The sequence below is a fragment of the Osmerus eperlanus genome, chromosome 4 (assembly GCF_963692335.1).
Source record: "Osmerus eperlanus chromosome 4, fOsmEpe2.1, whole genome shotgun sequence".
NCBI lineage: Eukaryota > Metazoa > Chordata > Actinopteri > Osmeriformes > Osmeridae > Osmerus > Osmerus eperlanus.
Genome location: NC_085021.1, coordinates 9,621,381 through 9,636,613, shown reverse-complemented (window position 1 = coordinate 9,636,613; position 15,233 = coordinate 9,621,381). Strand labels below are relative to the sequence as shown.

Sequence of the window (15,233 nt, the reverse complement as noted above, 5' to 3'; positions counted from 1 at the left end):
GAGGATACACTTTAAAAGTCTGAAAGAAGCATGTAAGAGACCAAATAACAGCAAGCACGCATGTCTAGAGAGTGAGTGCTCAGCTGGGAACCTCGACCCGGTTGCAAAACGCTGTGGTTGCTGTAATCACAGCCCAGCTAGTTGGCCTGCAGCTCCAGTGGTTGGGTAAGGGGGCTGGGTGCTAGGAACTTGGGAGCATTGGGAAGTCCCTTCTTTTATGATTCCTGGTAGACATCCACCTCTGTCAGCCACCTACATTTTCCATGTTAGAACAATGACATGAAAACCACGATCTGTGGCGCGGAGGGCGATGATGTCTGATGACCTCTTCCTGGGTTGTCCTTTGATAGAAGCAGCAATAGATTTAGATAGACGCATGTTTCATTTATGGACTTAGCACATCCTTGTTTGTCACCAGATGCTTATTTCCACGCAGACGTTTGAGAAACGTATTCACACATCTATAGATCTGAAATGCTGCACGTAAAAGTAATCAGAAATAAATCCTTCAAACAACTTAATAAATTGCCTTTACCTCCAAATTACAATAAAGACTCTCCAATGTCTTCACTATGGTTTGTCTCTACCACTGTAAATAAAAGATACAACTTTGAGATGTGCTATGAATCCTAACAAATATGGCATACAAAGAGGTAACAATGTGAGATGTCTTTATGTAATTTACCCTTCTTAAATGCAGAGAGGAAGGGGGATTTTGTGGTTCAGGATTGTAATGGTCACTTGCTATGTAAGACACGCTCCCCTCCATTCTCCCCCCTGCTCCTCTCTCTCCCTTGGTGGTTGCTCTGCCAGATATAGGAACAATGTGGCCTTTATTACCTGCTGGAGGTGTACATTCCATCCCTCACTAAACCAAGTCTTCATCCAGACTCCAGCCCACCCCCGCCTGCACAGGGCCCTCACAGCAATGCCAGCTTCAGCTCCAGGTGCTCCCAGTCACACTCTTCATATGTGTGCTAGTCAGCACAATTTGTAGAGGCACAGAACTTAAGGTTGTGTGTTTGAGGTGGTGGGGGTAGCGGGTATAGCGGGGTCTTTTGGCTGGCTTTGATCAATAATTATTTGGGCATTTTGCCTGAATGCTGATTTAAAATTGTCAAAGTATTACCATTTTAAACATTTGTAAACATGTGTGAACACTAGCCGGGATATATTCTGGGGTTTGCCAGACCACTGGCTTGTGGTTTGTATGTGGAAAAAAAGGGAAATTTTGGGGTTGGGATACGAGAGGGCAAAAAAAGTGTGGTGTTGTGTGGGTGCTTTACAGGAACACTGCTCTCATCACAGACCCATCCCATTTATGCCGGTGACTGACTGTGTAGCGGGGCAGAGAGTGACAGACAGAGAGAGAACGAGAGAGAGAGTGAAAGCACATGCAGTCTTTTTGATGGTTGGTTTTAAAAAGCAGACAAATGTACTGTCCAGACCAAAGAGATTGAAGACTCCTGTTAGTCTGTTAGCTCCATCACCACATGGATTATGTTCCACATCTGAGGACCTTTTTTTCTCCAAACACCTGTTGAAGAAACAGAGAAATGTTCCTCAGGTATGTTTCTTCATGCCCTGCATTGCCTACACAGCTTTCCATTATCTGCTTTTTTTCTTTGCGAGATCATGCTAAAACATTGCTTCTTTCAGATCTTGAATATATATCTGGACATGATATCATGTAAAGTAGTTTAACGATTATATTGTCAAAATGTGTTTCTTTAGAAAGACACATATAATGTGTCTTTATAATGTGTTGAAGTCAAAGTATATTGAATAGTTTTACAGTTTGTTGTCCTCAAGGTTTCAATTATCAATCCCTGCTACTCCAATTGACCACTGCAATGACAAAAAGGTTATCTAATAAATAACATGACAACTTCTACTGTCCCATAGTCTTAAGTGATTTTGAAAAATGCCAGTTCATGGATTACTTGTACATGGTACATTTGGAACTTGTACACTTTAGCACCCAGTCATTTATTGACAATATTCTTAATGCTTGGCCTACAACATTTATCACGTTAAAAGAAGGCAAACTTACAACCCAATGACATGGTTTACCATAAGACATCCATGTCTCCTTGTGTATGACAGGAAACAGCTCTATCATAACAGTGGTGAGGGCAGGATATGAGGGGATGTCACAACAAGCCCATGTTGGTTACAATAGGCAAGGAAACCGGTTCATGATACATAATATCATACGATAAATTCTAACTGAATTGATAGGATAAATAACACCCCAGGGTCATGGATCATAAATCAACAATTATTGTTTTCGAATGGTTGTGATTGCATTAATGATACTCCTTCCCGTAAGTAAATGAATGCTTGACACTAAACTGCTCAAACCTCTGGTCATAATATTATGTTTAGATTCCTGTAATACTGTAAGTATACGCATCATGTTGGAATATTGGCCTTTATTATACACCAAGGGATACACCAGGACATCCACATGACTACATGTGTGTTGATACATATACATGTGTGTTAAACACACACACAGTACTTCCAGGACTGTAGCCAGGACTTTCACTTGCAGAGGAGGAGGGGGGACTGCTGTCTTCCAGCAGATTGTCTTATCAGGCCCTGGCATGGTGGTTCCCAGCCTAGCTGATAGGAGGAACTAACCAGACCAACGGCACGGCGGGCGGGCTTCAAATGTACCAAGAGTCCATCTATGAAAATCCCCCAAACAACTCATTCACTGTCAGCGGGCTGGCACTTCGGAGGGTGGTGAAGCAGAATCTAGCCTCTGTAGTAGTTATGTTTATAGTATAGGTATAGTAAAATGATTGTTCCTTCCTGGATGTTTTCAAGTGGTTGACATATTGTTACTGGAAGTAAGGGTATGTCATGTACTTTGAATTGCTGATATCTCATCTCTCATCCCCAGGAGGGTTCGCTGTAACGAGAGTCTGTCCTGAATGTGTTCGACAGCCAACTATCTGCTCCCTTTGAGGAGAAACTGTGAGGTCGGTCTACGCCACGGATGGAGAAATATACGAAATATACTAACACTACTAACACTGTAATGGCAGATATTGTACATAGTCTAACACTGATACTGATACTAATACGTGACTTTTTTTATTGAAAGCATATTCTAGATCTAGGTTAAATCTATCTCAATGAAAGCACCTCTGCTGATTGTATCTAATTCTATCTGTATGTAAAACAATGTAATGGCATCTTGATATATGTACTTACAACCTGCCCAAACAAATCCCAAAAGTGACCAGTCCAGCCCTGTCTCCTCCGTCATCAGGTACTGGCTGCCCCGGGGAGGCTGTACGGGGGAACGTCCATGCTAACCAGCGCCTCTGGAGCCAGATCACATGGAGGCCCCCAGGACACAGACATGGACTTGGCCTGGCAGGAACTGATGGCCATCACAGAGCTGCAGGTGAGCATAGTGACTCCAGTGGCTCTACAACACTGATTTGACCGGATACAGGATAACATTTGCTGAAAGTGTTCATACAGCATTTATGAATCGTAATGGTCGCCTCAATTTGTTGACTGAAAAAACCTCACCTCACATACAAAACACCAACGCACAAACCAGAACAGATCTTGACGTTTTGAACCTAAGAAGTCCCTAGTCCATGAACACAGATACACCTTAAACTCAGTGCATACCTTCCTGAGCCTATCCCGCACCTCCAGACCAACACACACTCAGGTGAGGTTGATAACAATGGGCCAATTGAGTGATGGCAGGATAAAGACACAGGGAGAAAGAGGGCCAAATGCTGTATGTTGCGAGCAGTCCCCTGCACGGCACAATGACCATCTGTTTCCACATGAAACCTGATCGCAACTGGAGAGACCTTCAGAAGCTATGGGTGGCACAGCAATGTGTGTGTGTGTGTGTGGAGGAGGAGGAGGGGGGTATAATCCACTTTGCAATGTCATGTCTTGATGTGATGCATTATAGTGATATAGATGTGATATCAGCACAGCATACCAAGGCAATAATGCTCCTCAATATGCCATGAGTCTATAGCGCTGCTATATTATTATAATAACTGAAGCGACTGTTCAGCCTCACGCAGAATTGATCACTGATTGATTTTTTCAATATAGCAGGCCATTTTTATGACTGAACCTGCCTTCCAAAACATATAAGGCCATTCCAAATCCAAGATTGAATTACATCTTTCAAATAAAATAGTACTGTATCTTACTTTCCTGTTGCAGGAGTTCCAGGTTCCTGGTGAGGGTCCTTATGAGGCCGTCCAGTACCACCCAATGGAGACAATAGTGCCTCTGGGATCGTTTGAGGTTGGTCAGACGCCCCAGCCCCTCTCCTCTGGCTGTGACCTCAACTCTGTGGCCACTGCTTTCCAAGGATCCTACTCTGATGTGATGCCAGCCTGCCATCGACTAGGCACCGATGCTGAGAGACAGTACGTGCATTCTGGTTCTCAGCTCAATGCCCGGCCACTGCCCGCTCCTTCTAATCTCCTGCAGCCTCCACTGACCATGTGCCTGCTGGACCATGTGAACCTGCCATGTGTTGGCGAGGGGCATGGGAAAGACAGTGCCGGCCTCACGCAGGGTATTAGTTGCCAGATGCCTGGGAGTCTTCTACATGGACAGACTGAACATACACAGGCAGGTGATGATCTGGAATCAGACTCTGGTCTTTCCCTGGGCTCCAGTCCTCCTTTGGCCTCTCCAGAAAACGCCATGACTGGTGTAGCTGTATACCAGGGCACAAACATTGCCCTAAACTTCAATGATGGAGAGATGGAGAGTATGGGTGAGGGGAGTAGGAGAGGAGGCGTTTTGTACCCAATAGACTATCAGCACCCCAATGAGTCTTACCATTACCATGGAGCCTCATCTTCCTTCTTCTCATCACAGCCAGGTTCAACCCCCCCACACACACACCCTCACCTACAGCCCTGTGGGCCTTCGAAACAGCAGCAAACTCTCTCTAGTGCCTTATCTGACTTGTATTCAAACACATCTGGTGTCGCCAGCAGAGGGAGCTCCTGCCAGGCTCTGTATGTGAAGCCCAGGGGGAACTCTGCTTCCACGGCTGCTGTTCATCTGAGCAGAGATGAGCGTCGCGCTCTGGCCTTGAAGATCCCTTTCCCTCTGGAGAAGATCATCAACCTACCGGTGGACGACTTTAACGAACTCCTTACCCAGTATACCCTGGCAGACTCTCAGCTGGCACTGGTCCGTGACATCAGGCGGCGCGGAAAGAACAAAGTGGCAGCTCAGAACTGCAGGAAGAGGAAGCTGGAGAACATTGTCCAGCTGGAGGGGGAGTTGGGCCAGCTCCAGGCCCAGAGAGACCACCTGGCACGGGAGAGGCTGGAGTTCCAGAGAAGCCTGTCCATGGTGCGATGCCGGCTTACGGACTTGTACACTGAGGTTTTCTCTCAGCTGAGAGACGAGGATGGACACCCCTACTCTATTGAAGACTACACTTTGCAACAGAGCCCCGATGGCAACATATATTTAGTGATGCGCAACTCAATGCTGGATGGAGAATGATTCACACTGCTTTTTTCTCTTACTGACATTTTTCCAAGTCATTACTTTGTCATGACAGTATAATACAGACCTGTGTGTCTGAAATAAATTCAATTTAAATGTTCAGAACTAGACCTTGGGAATGGCCGTTACAGAAATTGTTTAAACTGTTCAGTAGCTACATTTAGTATGCATTTGAAATACCGCATTGGTGCCCAATTTTACTTGTACATCTGTAAATGTGTCAGGTCAATGTACAGCTACTCCACAATACATCTAGCCTGGGAACCAGACCAATCTGCAAACTCACGTTTTATTCCTCTGGCCATCCTCCCATTCAAACTGATTTACCTACGGCATGGAAACTACCGGGCACCAGTATTTCTAATATGGAGCAGGTCTGATGCACTTTGTTGCATCCATCCAGACATGTTGATAACCCTTTTTATATTATAAATGTAATGAGATTATACCTCATTAAATTTTTGAAAGGGGCAAACAGAATGTGCTTGGTGATGCAATCAGGTTCAAGACTAGTACGTATTCAAAACATTGTCTGGCAATAAAAGGCTACCATTTCAGCGTTCTTTATATAGTTCCCTTTGCAGTAATAAAACAGTTATGGCTTAAATAAGAACACATTTTGTATAAAAAATAATTTATTGATAAAAAGTTTAAAAAGTATGCACAGCAAATATAAAAAGTGTAACATCTCCCATCGCTCACCCTGCAAGAGAAAATACATTTCAGAAAATGTCTTCTTGTGACATACACTTATTGAAAGATGACTTATACGTGCTGAAAGACTACAAACTTGACAGGTTATACCTCATTAAACGGTTACAGGGGCGAACAGAACGTGCTTGGTTGTGCACTCCACAGGTCAGACATCTGGCTCCTGAAAGGCAGAAAGGAAGACGTAAGAACGACAGAACTTCATGAAAAGCGACGTCAGAAAGATAAGTCAGGAGTTGCGTTTACACCAGCATGCATTACAAATTTAAACAACGTTATGAAAAAGTTCAGGCCCATTCTTTTTTTTTTTTACATAGTGGGGCATTGGTGTCAAAATCTGACATGGTCATTACGACTGCTACTCATGACTAAACAAGTGCTTACTCTACCAACTACAGAACATGATATTTAACAGAACTAACAGTAGGTGAAAATTCTGGTCTTACCTACAGAGCGCATTTTAGCCCTTTGGTAGCTGCTGCTTGCTAGTCTCACATGCCTTCTGTACTCACTCTCCCCTGCTTGTCTGCTCCTGGACGTGGACTTTGCTACGTCTCTCCCTCAGCTGGCTTCCATGGCTAGCCTCAAGACTTTGCATGTAAGCTAGCCTCCTCCGGATGAGCTTGCCCAAACCACCCAGGTGTGCTTCAGTCTCAGTGCTGGGGCTCACTGTCGACACTACCTCTCCAGTGTGAGACCAGACGCATCAGGAGTACTCCCATGCTATGGAACCACTCACTCTGTTCTCCCCACTCACTTGACTTCTCTGGGATGCTCGAAAAATCATTTCCTGTAGTCTAGAGTTGGTCCGATGATTTTACTACACAGTTCTAGCCAGATGGAAGTTTCCCATTTATCACATTGCTTCTCTTCATACCAAGAACAGATGGTTCTGACAAAACAATTGACATCCCTCAGTAACGAGAGCATTTGTACAACACACCTCCAGAGCACCCTCCCTCTCCCAAACCCCTAAAAGATGCTAACACGACTGAACAGTGTTTTAAAAAAAACTGAAAGGTGGTTTATTTCATCTTGATTGGGTTGCAGTTACACAAAAATAAAAACCAGACGCAAAGGAAAGAAATCGACATAAAACCTCATGGAATGCTTGCTTTCCAGAAACATAAAAATATAAAATCCCGGGTGACGACAAAACATTTTTTTTTTACGAATCCCCCGCCATGATTTTCTCTATTGTACATCTCTTCTTTGTAGCAGCTGTAACCTGCCACAACTGTTTGGCTGAGCAGATCTATGGGGTAAACCTGCAGCTGCCCTGTCACTTCTCTCGCTCTCCTCTCCTAAGTACTCAGTCCTGTTGAACAATACGGAACAACATAGTTACAACTGTGAACTGACTTTTTGGAATGTGACCTACATTTAAATCCAGAGTGAGCATTCTTTTAAATGATAGAAAAAGTATCACTCGGGTCGACATCAAATCTACATGACTTGCATAACAAGTGTGGTGTGCCCTGCTGGTAGGCTTACACTGGTATCTACGCAAGACCACACTGGGTTTACATTGAGCTCACACTTAATGTTTTGGTGCTCACCATTCTCCCATTATCTAGAATCGTCTCCCGCCGGATCCACCGCCATATCCACCACCGCCACCACTTGAGCCACCTCCATATCCACCTGATGGGAAACAACGTAACATGGTTAGCAGGAAGACATTCTAGATTAGTTCCTTATGGAACTTTCAGGAGTTCATCTGGTTGGGTCCCAGTACAAGGCCATGCAGTACACACCTCCGTATGGGCCTGAGGTCCTTCCACCACCGCCGCCGCCGCCACCACCACCACTGCCAAAGTTGTTGCCTTTCATGGGACCGTAGTTGGATGCCTGGTTGTTGTAGTTTCCAAAGTCGTTGTAGTTGCTGCCGCCGCCGCCACCTCCGAAGTTTCCTGTAATTTAAGTGGTGAAATGTTAACCAACAGAACAGATAACCAAAACAGTCAGGTTCACACTCAACTTCAAGTCTACCCACCACCACCGAAATTGCCGTTCCCGTTGTTGTAGCTGTCGTAGCCGTTTCCTCCTCCTCCTCCTCCGTAGCCTCCGCCGCCCTGGTTGCCGTAGCCCTGTCCTCCTCCGTAGCCACGGTTACCGCCACCGTAACCGCCAGGGCCTCCTCCATAGCCACCTGGGAAAGCAAAAGGGTCATAGAACCACAGCCAGACCAACACTCAGAGCTCTACGGCCACACCAGATCCTAACCCTTACCATCTCCACCTCCATAACCATTGTTGTAACCATCTCCGCCTCCATATCCACCCCCTCTTCCGCCTGAAACAGAACCCGAGTCAGCGTCACCTAAAGTATATTGAAACAATCACCAGAGGTTAAGCATACAGGTTCAAACAAGGTAGGAATAAAGACAAGTGGTGCTGGACCACATACCACGGCCACCGAAGTATCCGTCTCGGCCAAAATCATTACCTCCATAGCCCCCACCTCGGCCGTAATTACCGGAGCCTCCACGGCCTGTAAAAAAAACAAGCCGTTGACTGCTGTGGTCTTGGCGTGATGGGGGGGCCCTCCTCAGAAAAGCACTAGAGCGGTTATTGAGCTCACCTCTCATTCCACCCATGGGCGATCCTTGCATTTCCTGTCTCGACAGCGCCTTCCTCACTTCGCAGTTGTGGCCGTTGACAGTGTGGTACTTCTGGACTGGGGGACAAAAATAACTTCATTACAGAGTGAAGGCTAAATGGAAATCAAAATAAAAGACGATTAAACACACTGCCAATCCACTTACTGACGATCCTGTCTACTGCGTCGTGGTCGTCGAATGTTACAAAACCAAAGCCCCTCTTTTTGCCACTGTTGCGGTCGGTCATGATGTCTATGACCTCAATCTTCCCATACTGCTCAAAGTAATCACGAAGATGGGACTCTTCAGTGTCTTCCTTGATGCCACCAACAAAGATCTTCTTCACTGTGACGTGAGCACCAGGCCGGCTTGAGTCCTAAATAACAATGACCATTAGATTAACTCTTGACCAAGATTCCCATTCATGACTGATCAGCGGGTAAATCAAACAGGTCAATGGGAGAATCATACCTCTCGAGAAACTGCCCTCTTTGGCTCCACAAGCCTGCCATCAACTTTGTGAGGACGAGCTTCCATTGCAGCATCAACTTCTGTCACAGAGGAGTAAGTGACAAAGCCAAATCCTCTCGAGCGCTTGTTTGCTGGATCCCTCATAACCTGAAGATTATTTGATACTTAAAAACAATGTTTGTAATAGCTTACATTTAAGACATTGGATCTCTCAGAATTGAATAGAGCAGTTAACATGTTTTTATATAAACAACTAAACTCACCACACAGTCTGTAAGGGAGCCCCATTGTTCGAAGTGAGCTCGCAGGCTTTCGTCGGTGGTCTCAAAGCTCAAGCCTCCGATGAACAGCTTGCGGAGCTGCTCGGGTTCGCGTGAAGCCTATTAAATATACACATTTCGTTTACGCGCTGGGCATACGCCTGTTTCACAAAAAGTATTTAAACGGATATCATGATAATGTAAACTTCGGGGTGAACAGTCTGTTATGAACAACAATGCCCACGATGCAGGCGGAGGGGGTCGTAAGCGCCGCCATTCAGATTGCAAAGCTAACGTATCAACAAACATTACTCGATCATGTTCCCATTCAGTCCGTGTGTTTTATAAAACATCTACAACTTATTACGTTAACATTGCATAGCGTCGAATATTTACACACGATGGTAACTTTCAACAACTACATTCTGAGATAACTAAAACCGCACGAACAAAGCAGGCCACGAGGCCTACCTTGTTTTAAGATGGCGGCCTATATATGGCTATCTAGAAAGCAAAAGAGCAGGATACGATATTTGGTTAACTTATAGCAAATGTTTACATTGCATTTACCAATATCCCTGCAGTCATATACGGTATGCCACATTTTACCACAACTAAGGCACACATTACAAATCTCACCTCTTTCGACATTCTGCTGATGGAAATTTCTCGATTCCGTGTGACTTGTTCGAGGAGAGCAGATCTGCGACAGCCGAGTAGGAATGTAATGGAGTCCAATAAATAGAAAAGGATACGCCTCTTTCGTGCAACTATTGGTTCGTATTCCCGCTCGCTCTGGTGAAGGCTAGCTTACTTGAATTCGGTTGGATAAACTACTGTCAATCAGTAGACATGTCCAATGATGGTAGGCGTACACTTTATAGATATTACGTAACTGTAAAAAGGTTGCCAGGTAGAAAGAGCGTGCTGGTTAATGTAGTTTATCTTCATGTCATGTACGGACCCGAAACACAAGACATATAATCACAAGAACACTATAAACTGTGTCGAATAGACAAATAGTTTCTATGCAGGACATGAAGTCGTGAACCAAGTATCCTCACGTTATTATTCGATTCCTTCCGTATTGGAGAAATTAATCGTATCAATCATGGCCCGCAATCCATATACGTCAAGGAAATAGCTTCAGTAGACTTTGTTATGATAGGTAGATGAAGCATCCGTGTCTTCAATATATATCAATATCTCATTTGAATATGATTATATTGTACATTTCATTCAGAGTCACCAGCCAATCAAAAATCACATTTAAGTAAATCTGAAGTTTGTTTTTTGTGTGTGTGTGTTTTTCACGAATCGCCATTGTGCGTAGCATTAGCGCGCGCTTTTTACGCAGAGCAGGGAAAAGAGCCAACCAGGTCAGTTTGAGAAGGAAAGGAAGGAAGCTTGATAAGAAGAAAGCAGTGCACGCCGGACAGAACCCAGTCTTGAACGCAGAAAAGACAGTGACTTCTATTGTAGTGAATTGTGACATAAGGGATAAAGAGGTTTGGAATTAACAGTCTTCTTAGAGTAAGTTCGCATTTGTATCTCTAACCTATACCTCAAATATCTACTGCTAGATGCTACCATCGCCTGTGTAACGGCTAGCTAGATAGCAAACTAGCAATATCATGCGCCATGTTAGCTTAGTCGGCTAACAGTACTCATTAGCTGTACGAGCAAAGTAGCCCACATGCTACCTCAGCAATAGTACATCCATAGTTACCTAGCTATATATTTAATTATATTTGTATTCACCTTCTAATCCTCAGCTACTAACTAACAAATCAAATCTACCTGTCGCTTTCTATAATCTACTTTTTTCTTCAGGTATTTTCCAGTTTGATTCAATCAAGATAGCCATCTATAGTTCGCTAGCTAGCAAGCGATTTCTCTTGCTCTAGCGGTCTATTAGCCATGGGAAAGAAGAGTCGTGAAGATGGTTCCTCGTCTTCAGAGGAAGAAGAGTATGTTGTTGAAAAGGTGCTGGACAGAAGGGTAACAAAGGGCCGAGTTGAATTTTTCCTCAAGTGGAAAGGGTACTCAGAGTAAGTTAATTTAGATCGCAAATAATCTTTGCAGTTCATTGATTCCTAATGTTTAGAGAGTCGTATATGTATGTAAGCAAGCTAACGTACTCATCTCTTTATTACAATTTTTGCGTGATTCTTTTCAGGAAGCACAATACATGGGAACCAGAGAAGAATCTAGGCTGTCCTGAGCTCATTGCAGAGTTCATGAAGACCTACAAGAAGAGCAGCAGTAGTAGTAGTAGTAGTAGTAGTGGTGGTGGTGCTGCTGCTACCCCCAGCAGTGGGGCAGCCAAGTCCAGCTCAGGCCCTTCTGGGCGCTCCAAAGACAGTAGCGGCAGCAAGAGGAGAAACTCAGACGAAGATGAGGAGGGCAGCAGTAAGCCCAAAAGAAAAAAAGAAGTAAGCGATTGAGGCCACTGAAGAGTTCACTACAGTTTGCTTGCTTCTTCTGCTCCAAACGTATGCATCTGCGGAAGTAGGGTGGAACACCCCGAAATGTACCCCCCAAGACGTGTTAAAGCATGTCCTCTTATTTCTGGCGTAATGTGATCTGAAATTTGACTCTTTGTGAACACAAAAGACCTCTTGCATAGAAATTTGTGTCTATAGGACTTGTTTTCTGGTTGACACCTTGAGCCTTAAACAATGGCTTAATCTATTGACTTTGCATTTGAATACATGTTTAAAAGCAACCTAATTTAAAAGTGAAAAAGGCTAACCCCACCCACTGCAGCAGTATCCTGTCAACATCTTTCCTGATACCTTTTGTCACCCAAACCTGTTGGGAGTAATATTTATCCATCTTTTACAGGATGAAATACTTGTTGCACGTGGCTTTGAGAGAGGTCTTGAACCAGAGAAGATCATCGGCGCCACAGACTCGTGTGGAGACCTCATGTTCCTCATGAAATGGTGAGTTCCCTTTCTGATCACTGGCTAAAAAGGAACAGGATAAGACTGACATGAAGGCTAGCCTGCAGACTGTGTTGCACATGTTGGTACACAGCACCAGGTCTGTCAACAGTGCTTTTGTCAATCCCATGATGAATGATACCTTTTCACCCTCCGCCCAATCACTGCAAAAATGACCTTGTTACCTTGACCTCTAAGTTAACATCAAGATATATAACGTCCCAGGACCAAGGCAGCTTTAATGCTCCCCATAGCAATGTCCTCCTCCTGCCTGTGTCCTGTCCTCCTCCTGCCTGTGTCCTGTCCTCCTCCTGCCTGTCTCCTGTCCTCCTCCTGCCTGTCTCCTGTCCTCCTCCTGCCTGTCTCCTGTCCTCCTCCTGCCTGTCTCCTGTCCTCCTCCTGCCTGTCTCCTGTCCTCCTCCTGCCTGTCTCCTGTCCTCCGATCCAATTTTAACGTGTCCATCACCCACCTTCTCTCCTCGCAGGAAGGACTCTGACGAGGCAGACCTGGTGCTCGCCAAAGAGGCCAACCTCAAGTGCCCACAGATTGTCATAGCCTTCTATGAGGAGAGGCTCACCTGGCACGAGGACGGAGACAAGAAGGAGAAGGAGGCCGTGAGCGTGTGAGTGGGCGTCCGGGGCGCTGCATGGGCAGAGCAAGACCCTTTTCTGCCCCATGCTGCAGAGACTACCTGGAGAGAGATGCACGCACACACACACACACACACACACCTGTTGGCTCATTGTTTCTACTGACCGTGTGACTCCCCCCAGAACAACTCTGGAATAAACGGCCCGCCTCATGGCGGCCTCCTCCCCCGTGCCCCGTGTACAGACTAACGACACAGAACACAACCGTTCACGCCTTCCCCAACCCAGACACTGAAGCACCAGAGCTTAACTGAACAGCCCTCCATCTTGCGGACTCCGCTTTCTTCTCTCTCTCTTTGCTGTCGTTCGTTTTCTTTGATTCCCCTTGTGCCGTTTTTAAAATTGTGCTGATTTGTGTTGGTGAGATTATATTTGGGTCACTTGCTGAGTACAACTGTCCTAGAGGGACTTTGAAGGTAGCCTTCACCAAATGCATTTGAGTAAAGGTGTGCGCCTCACGACAAACCATCTGGTTTTCTACAAAGGTTCCTTCAATGTAGTTTTTGATATTTTTAGTGATACTCATGTTCAAGGTCAGTACTGTTTTTACCGTCAGTTTAAGGATTCCCTGCTTTTCTTTCTCTGTTGATGGACTCTTTTTTTATTTTTAAGTGCTCACATTTGATGTTAAATTAAGCCAATGTCCAACACTCATTTTTATCGACCTTTTTTTAAAGCAGCTCACTTTTTAGCAGATTGTTCTCTTTGATTTCCATTTAACATTTGTCAACTTCTCAGATGAATGTCTTGTAACAACAAGCACAAGCAAGGGTGATTTGTCTGGCCCATGCCCATTTGCTGACGTGGATGGTGTTTATATTGAACCTAACTGCAATAATGGTAGAATGGGACCAGCCACCCAATGAGACGAGTTGGACAATCATATCATAGATGTGAGTCTTCACAATGGATTATGGCACCAGCTGAAGCATTATGACTGAAAAGTGTGCCACCTTGTGGCTAGATGAAGCAAAACATGTTGGTTCTCTGATGGAAGCTGGTGGTTGCTTCCATTTTAGACTCCCCTGCTCATTGATGGGGTTATTTTTGTGGTATTTTATTTCCGGTTATCCAATGAATCCAACCATTAGAGTATTTGTTGTACTACGTATTAGTGTGATGTTAATATCATTAAAGGGAGTTCAAAGAACATTCAGATATGTCCTGCGTTTGTACACATTTTCCCAACTCAATGTGTTCTGTTCAATCATGGAATTGTGTCAGACCTAACTGGTACCATCCACAACTGCAATGACCGGTTATGATTATCCATGTTATGTTCTGTATGAGCATCCTTTCTGTTGAATGCAGTTATTCATGTATTGTGCAGCTGGTACTCACCTCAATTCATTGTGATAGAAACCCAGGGGCCAAAACTACTAAGGCGCGTAACATTAAAAAAGTCCTACCGAAACATGCATACGCGGATGTTTTAATAGTTTAGTAAACGTGCCTAGGCCTGTGCTATGTTTTCAGTGTGACGTGATGAACCTTGTGACTAGAGGGGGAGAGGGAGAGCGTACATAGCCTAATCAGTTAACTTGGTCTGATGTATCTGAAATGATTGAGGATTTCAATATTAATAGCTTAGGCCTACTTCTATATATTTTTCGTGTGTAAAAGTGTTCATTTCAATAGTTCCAACACTTAATTATACCTAACATACGACTTAATTGAAATTGCGTTCATTTAAGGTAAACCAAGCAAGGGAACACACACCCACCCTGCTTCTCCGTCTCTGCTCTCGGAGGATGAACTCCCCGTTCAACCACGCCCCTCCCAGTCACTGATGACTTTAGGACGAAGTCTGAAGACTGGTACCGGATGCAGCACTTTACTTCTCGTGGTATTTGCGAATTGGACCCTTTTGTGTGTTGTAATTGATGATGTTGCACTGTGTCTTGTTAAACAGACTGCTCTTTGGCACCAAACGCGCTTCGAATCTTTGATTATCTGCACCATCCATTTGTAGGATTAGCTACTTGCTTTTATCTAAAGCGTCTGCTATACCTAAATGTAATTTATTAAACGGTGCAGCAAGGGTGCGTTATGTCCTAC

General features: G+C 44.6%; 3 protein-coding genes across 8 annotated transcripts; 2 read left to right on the top strand and 1 right to left on the bottom strand.

Moving 5' to 3' along the window:
* The first annotated feature begins 1,341 nt into the window (after positions 1-1,341).
* On the top strand, positions 1,342-7,009 carry nfe2 (nuclear factor, erythroid 2). 3 transcript variants are annotated; one of them, XM_062458722.1, is made up of 4 exons: positions 1,342-1,567; positions 2,912-2,990; positions 3,284-3,421; positions 4,219-7,009. In XM_062458722.1, the coding sequence occupies exons 2-4, from the start codon at positions 2,943-2,945 to the stop codon at positions 5,527-5,529; spliced, it is 1,497 nt and encodes a 498-aa protein (XP_062314706.1). In that variant the 5' UTR covers positions 1,342-1,567; positions 2,912-2,942; the 3' UTR covers positions 5,530-7,009. The 3 variants fall into 3 exon arrangements, with proteins under 3 accessions (XP_062314706.1, XP_062314708.1, XP_062314707.1); XM_062458724.1 differs by lacking the exon at positions 1,342-1,567 and adding an exon at positions 1,609-2,796; XM_062458723.1 differs by lacking the exon at positions 1,342-1,567 and having other exon boundaries at positions 1,609-2,990.
* On the bottom strand, positions 6,159-10,372 carry hnrnpa1b (heterogeneous nuclear ribonucleoprotein A1b). 4 transcript variants are annotated; one of them, XR_009929950.1, is made up of 12 exons: positions 10,216-10,372; positions 9,580-9,696; positions 9,317-9,463; positions 9,011-9,221; positions 8,827-8,922; positions 8,653-8,736; positions 8,476-8,565; positions 8,240-8,395; positions 8,001-8,156; positions 7,803-7,887; positions 6,337-6,406; positions 6,159-6,235 (listed from the first exon to the last, which is right to left on the bottom strand). XR_009929950.1 is itself a non-coding variant. In XM_062458725.1 (11 exons), the coding sequence occupies exons 1-10, from the start codon at positions 10,225-10,227 to the stop codon at positions 7,817-7,819; spliced, it is 1,140 nt and encodes a 379-aa protein (XP_062314709.1). In that variant the 5' UTR covers positions 10,228-10,372; the 3' UTR covers positions 7,240-7,561; positions 7,803-7,816. The 4 variants fall into 4 exon arrangements, 3 of the variants coding, with proteins under 3 accessions (XP_062314709.1, XP_062314710.1, XP_062314711.1); XM_062458725.1 differs by lacking the exons at positions 6,159-6,235; positions 6,337-6,406 and adding an exon at positions 7,240-7,561; XM_062458726.1 differs by lacking the exons at positions 6,159-6,235; positions 6,337-6,406 and adding an exon at positions 7,240-7,561 and having other exon boundaries at positions 8,692-8,736.
* Positions 10,373-10,943: 571 nt separating this feature from the next.
* Positions 10,944-14,325, top strand: cbx5 (chromobox homolog 5 (HP1 alpha homolog, Drosophila)). The gene is made up of 5 exons (XM_062458728.1): positions 10,944-11,109; positions 11,410-11,627; positions 11,756-12,011; positions 12,424-12,524; positions 13,010-14,325. The coding sequence occupies exons 2-5, from the start codon at positions 11,497-11,499 to the stop codon at positions 13,149-13,151; spliced, it is 630 nt and encodes a 209-aa protein (XP_062314712.1). The 5' UTR covers positions 10,944-11,109; positions 11,410-11,496; the 3' UTR covers positions 13,152-14,325.
* The last annotated feature ends 908 nt before the right edge of the window (positions 14,326-15,233 follow it).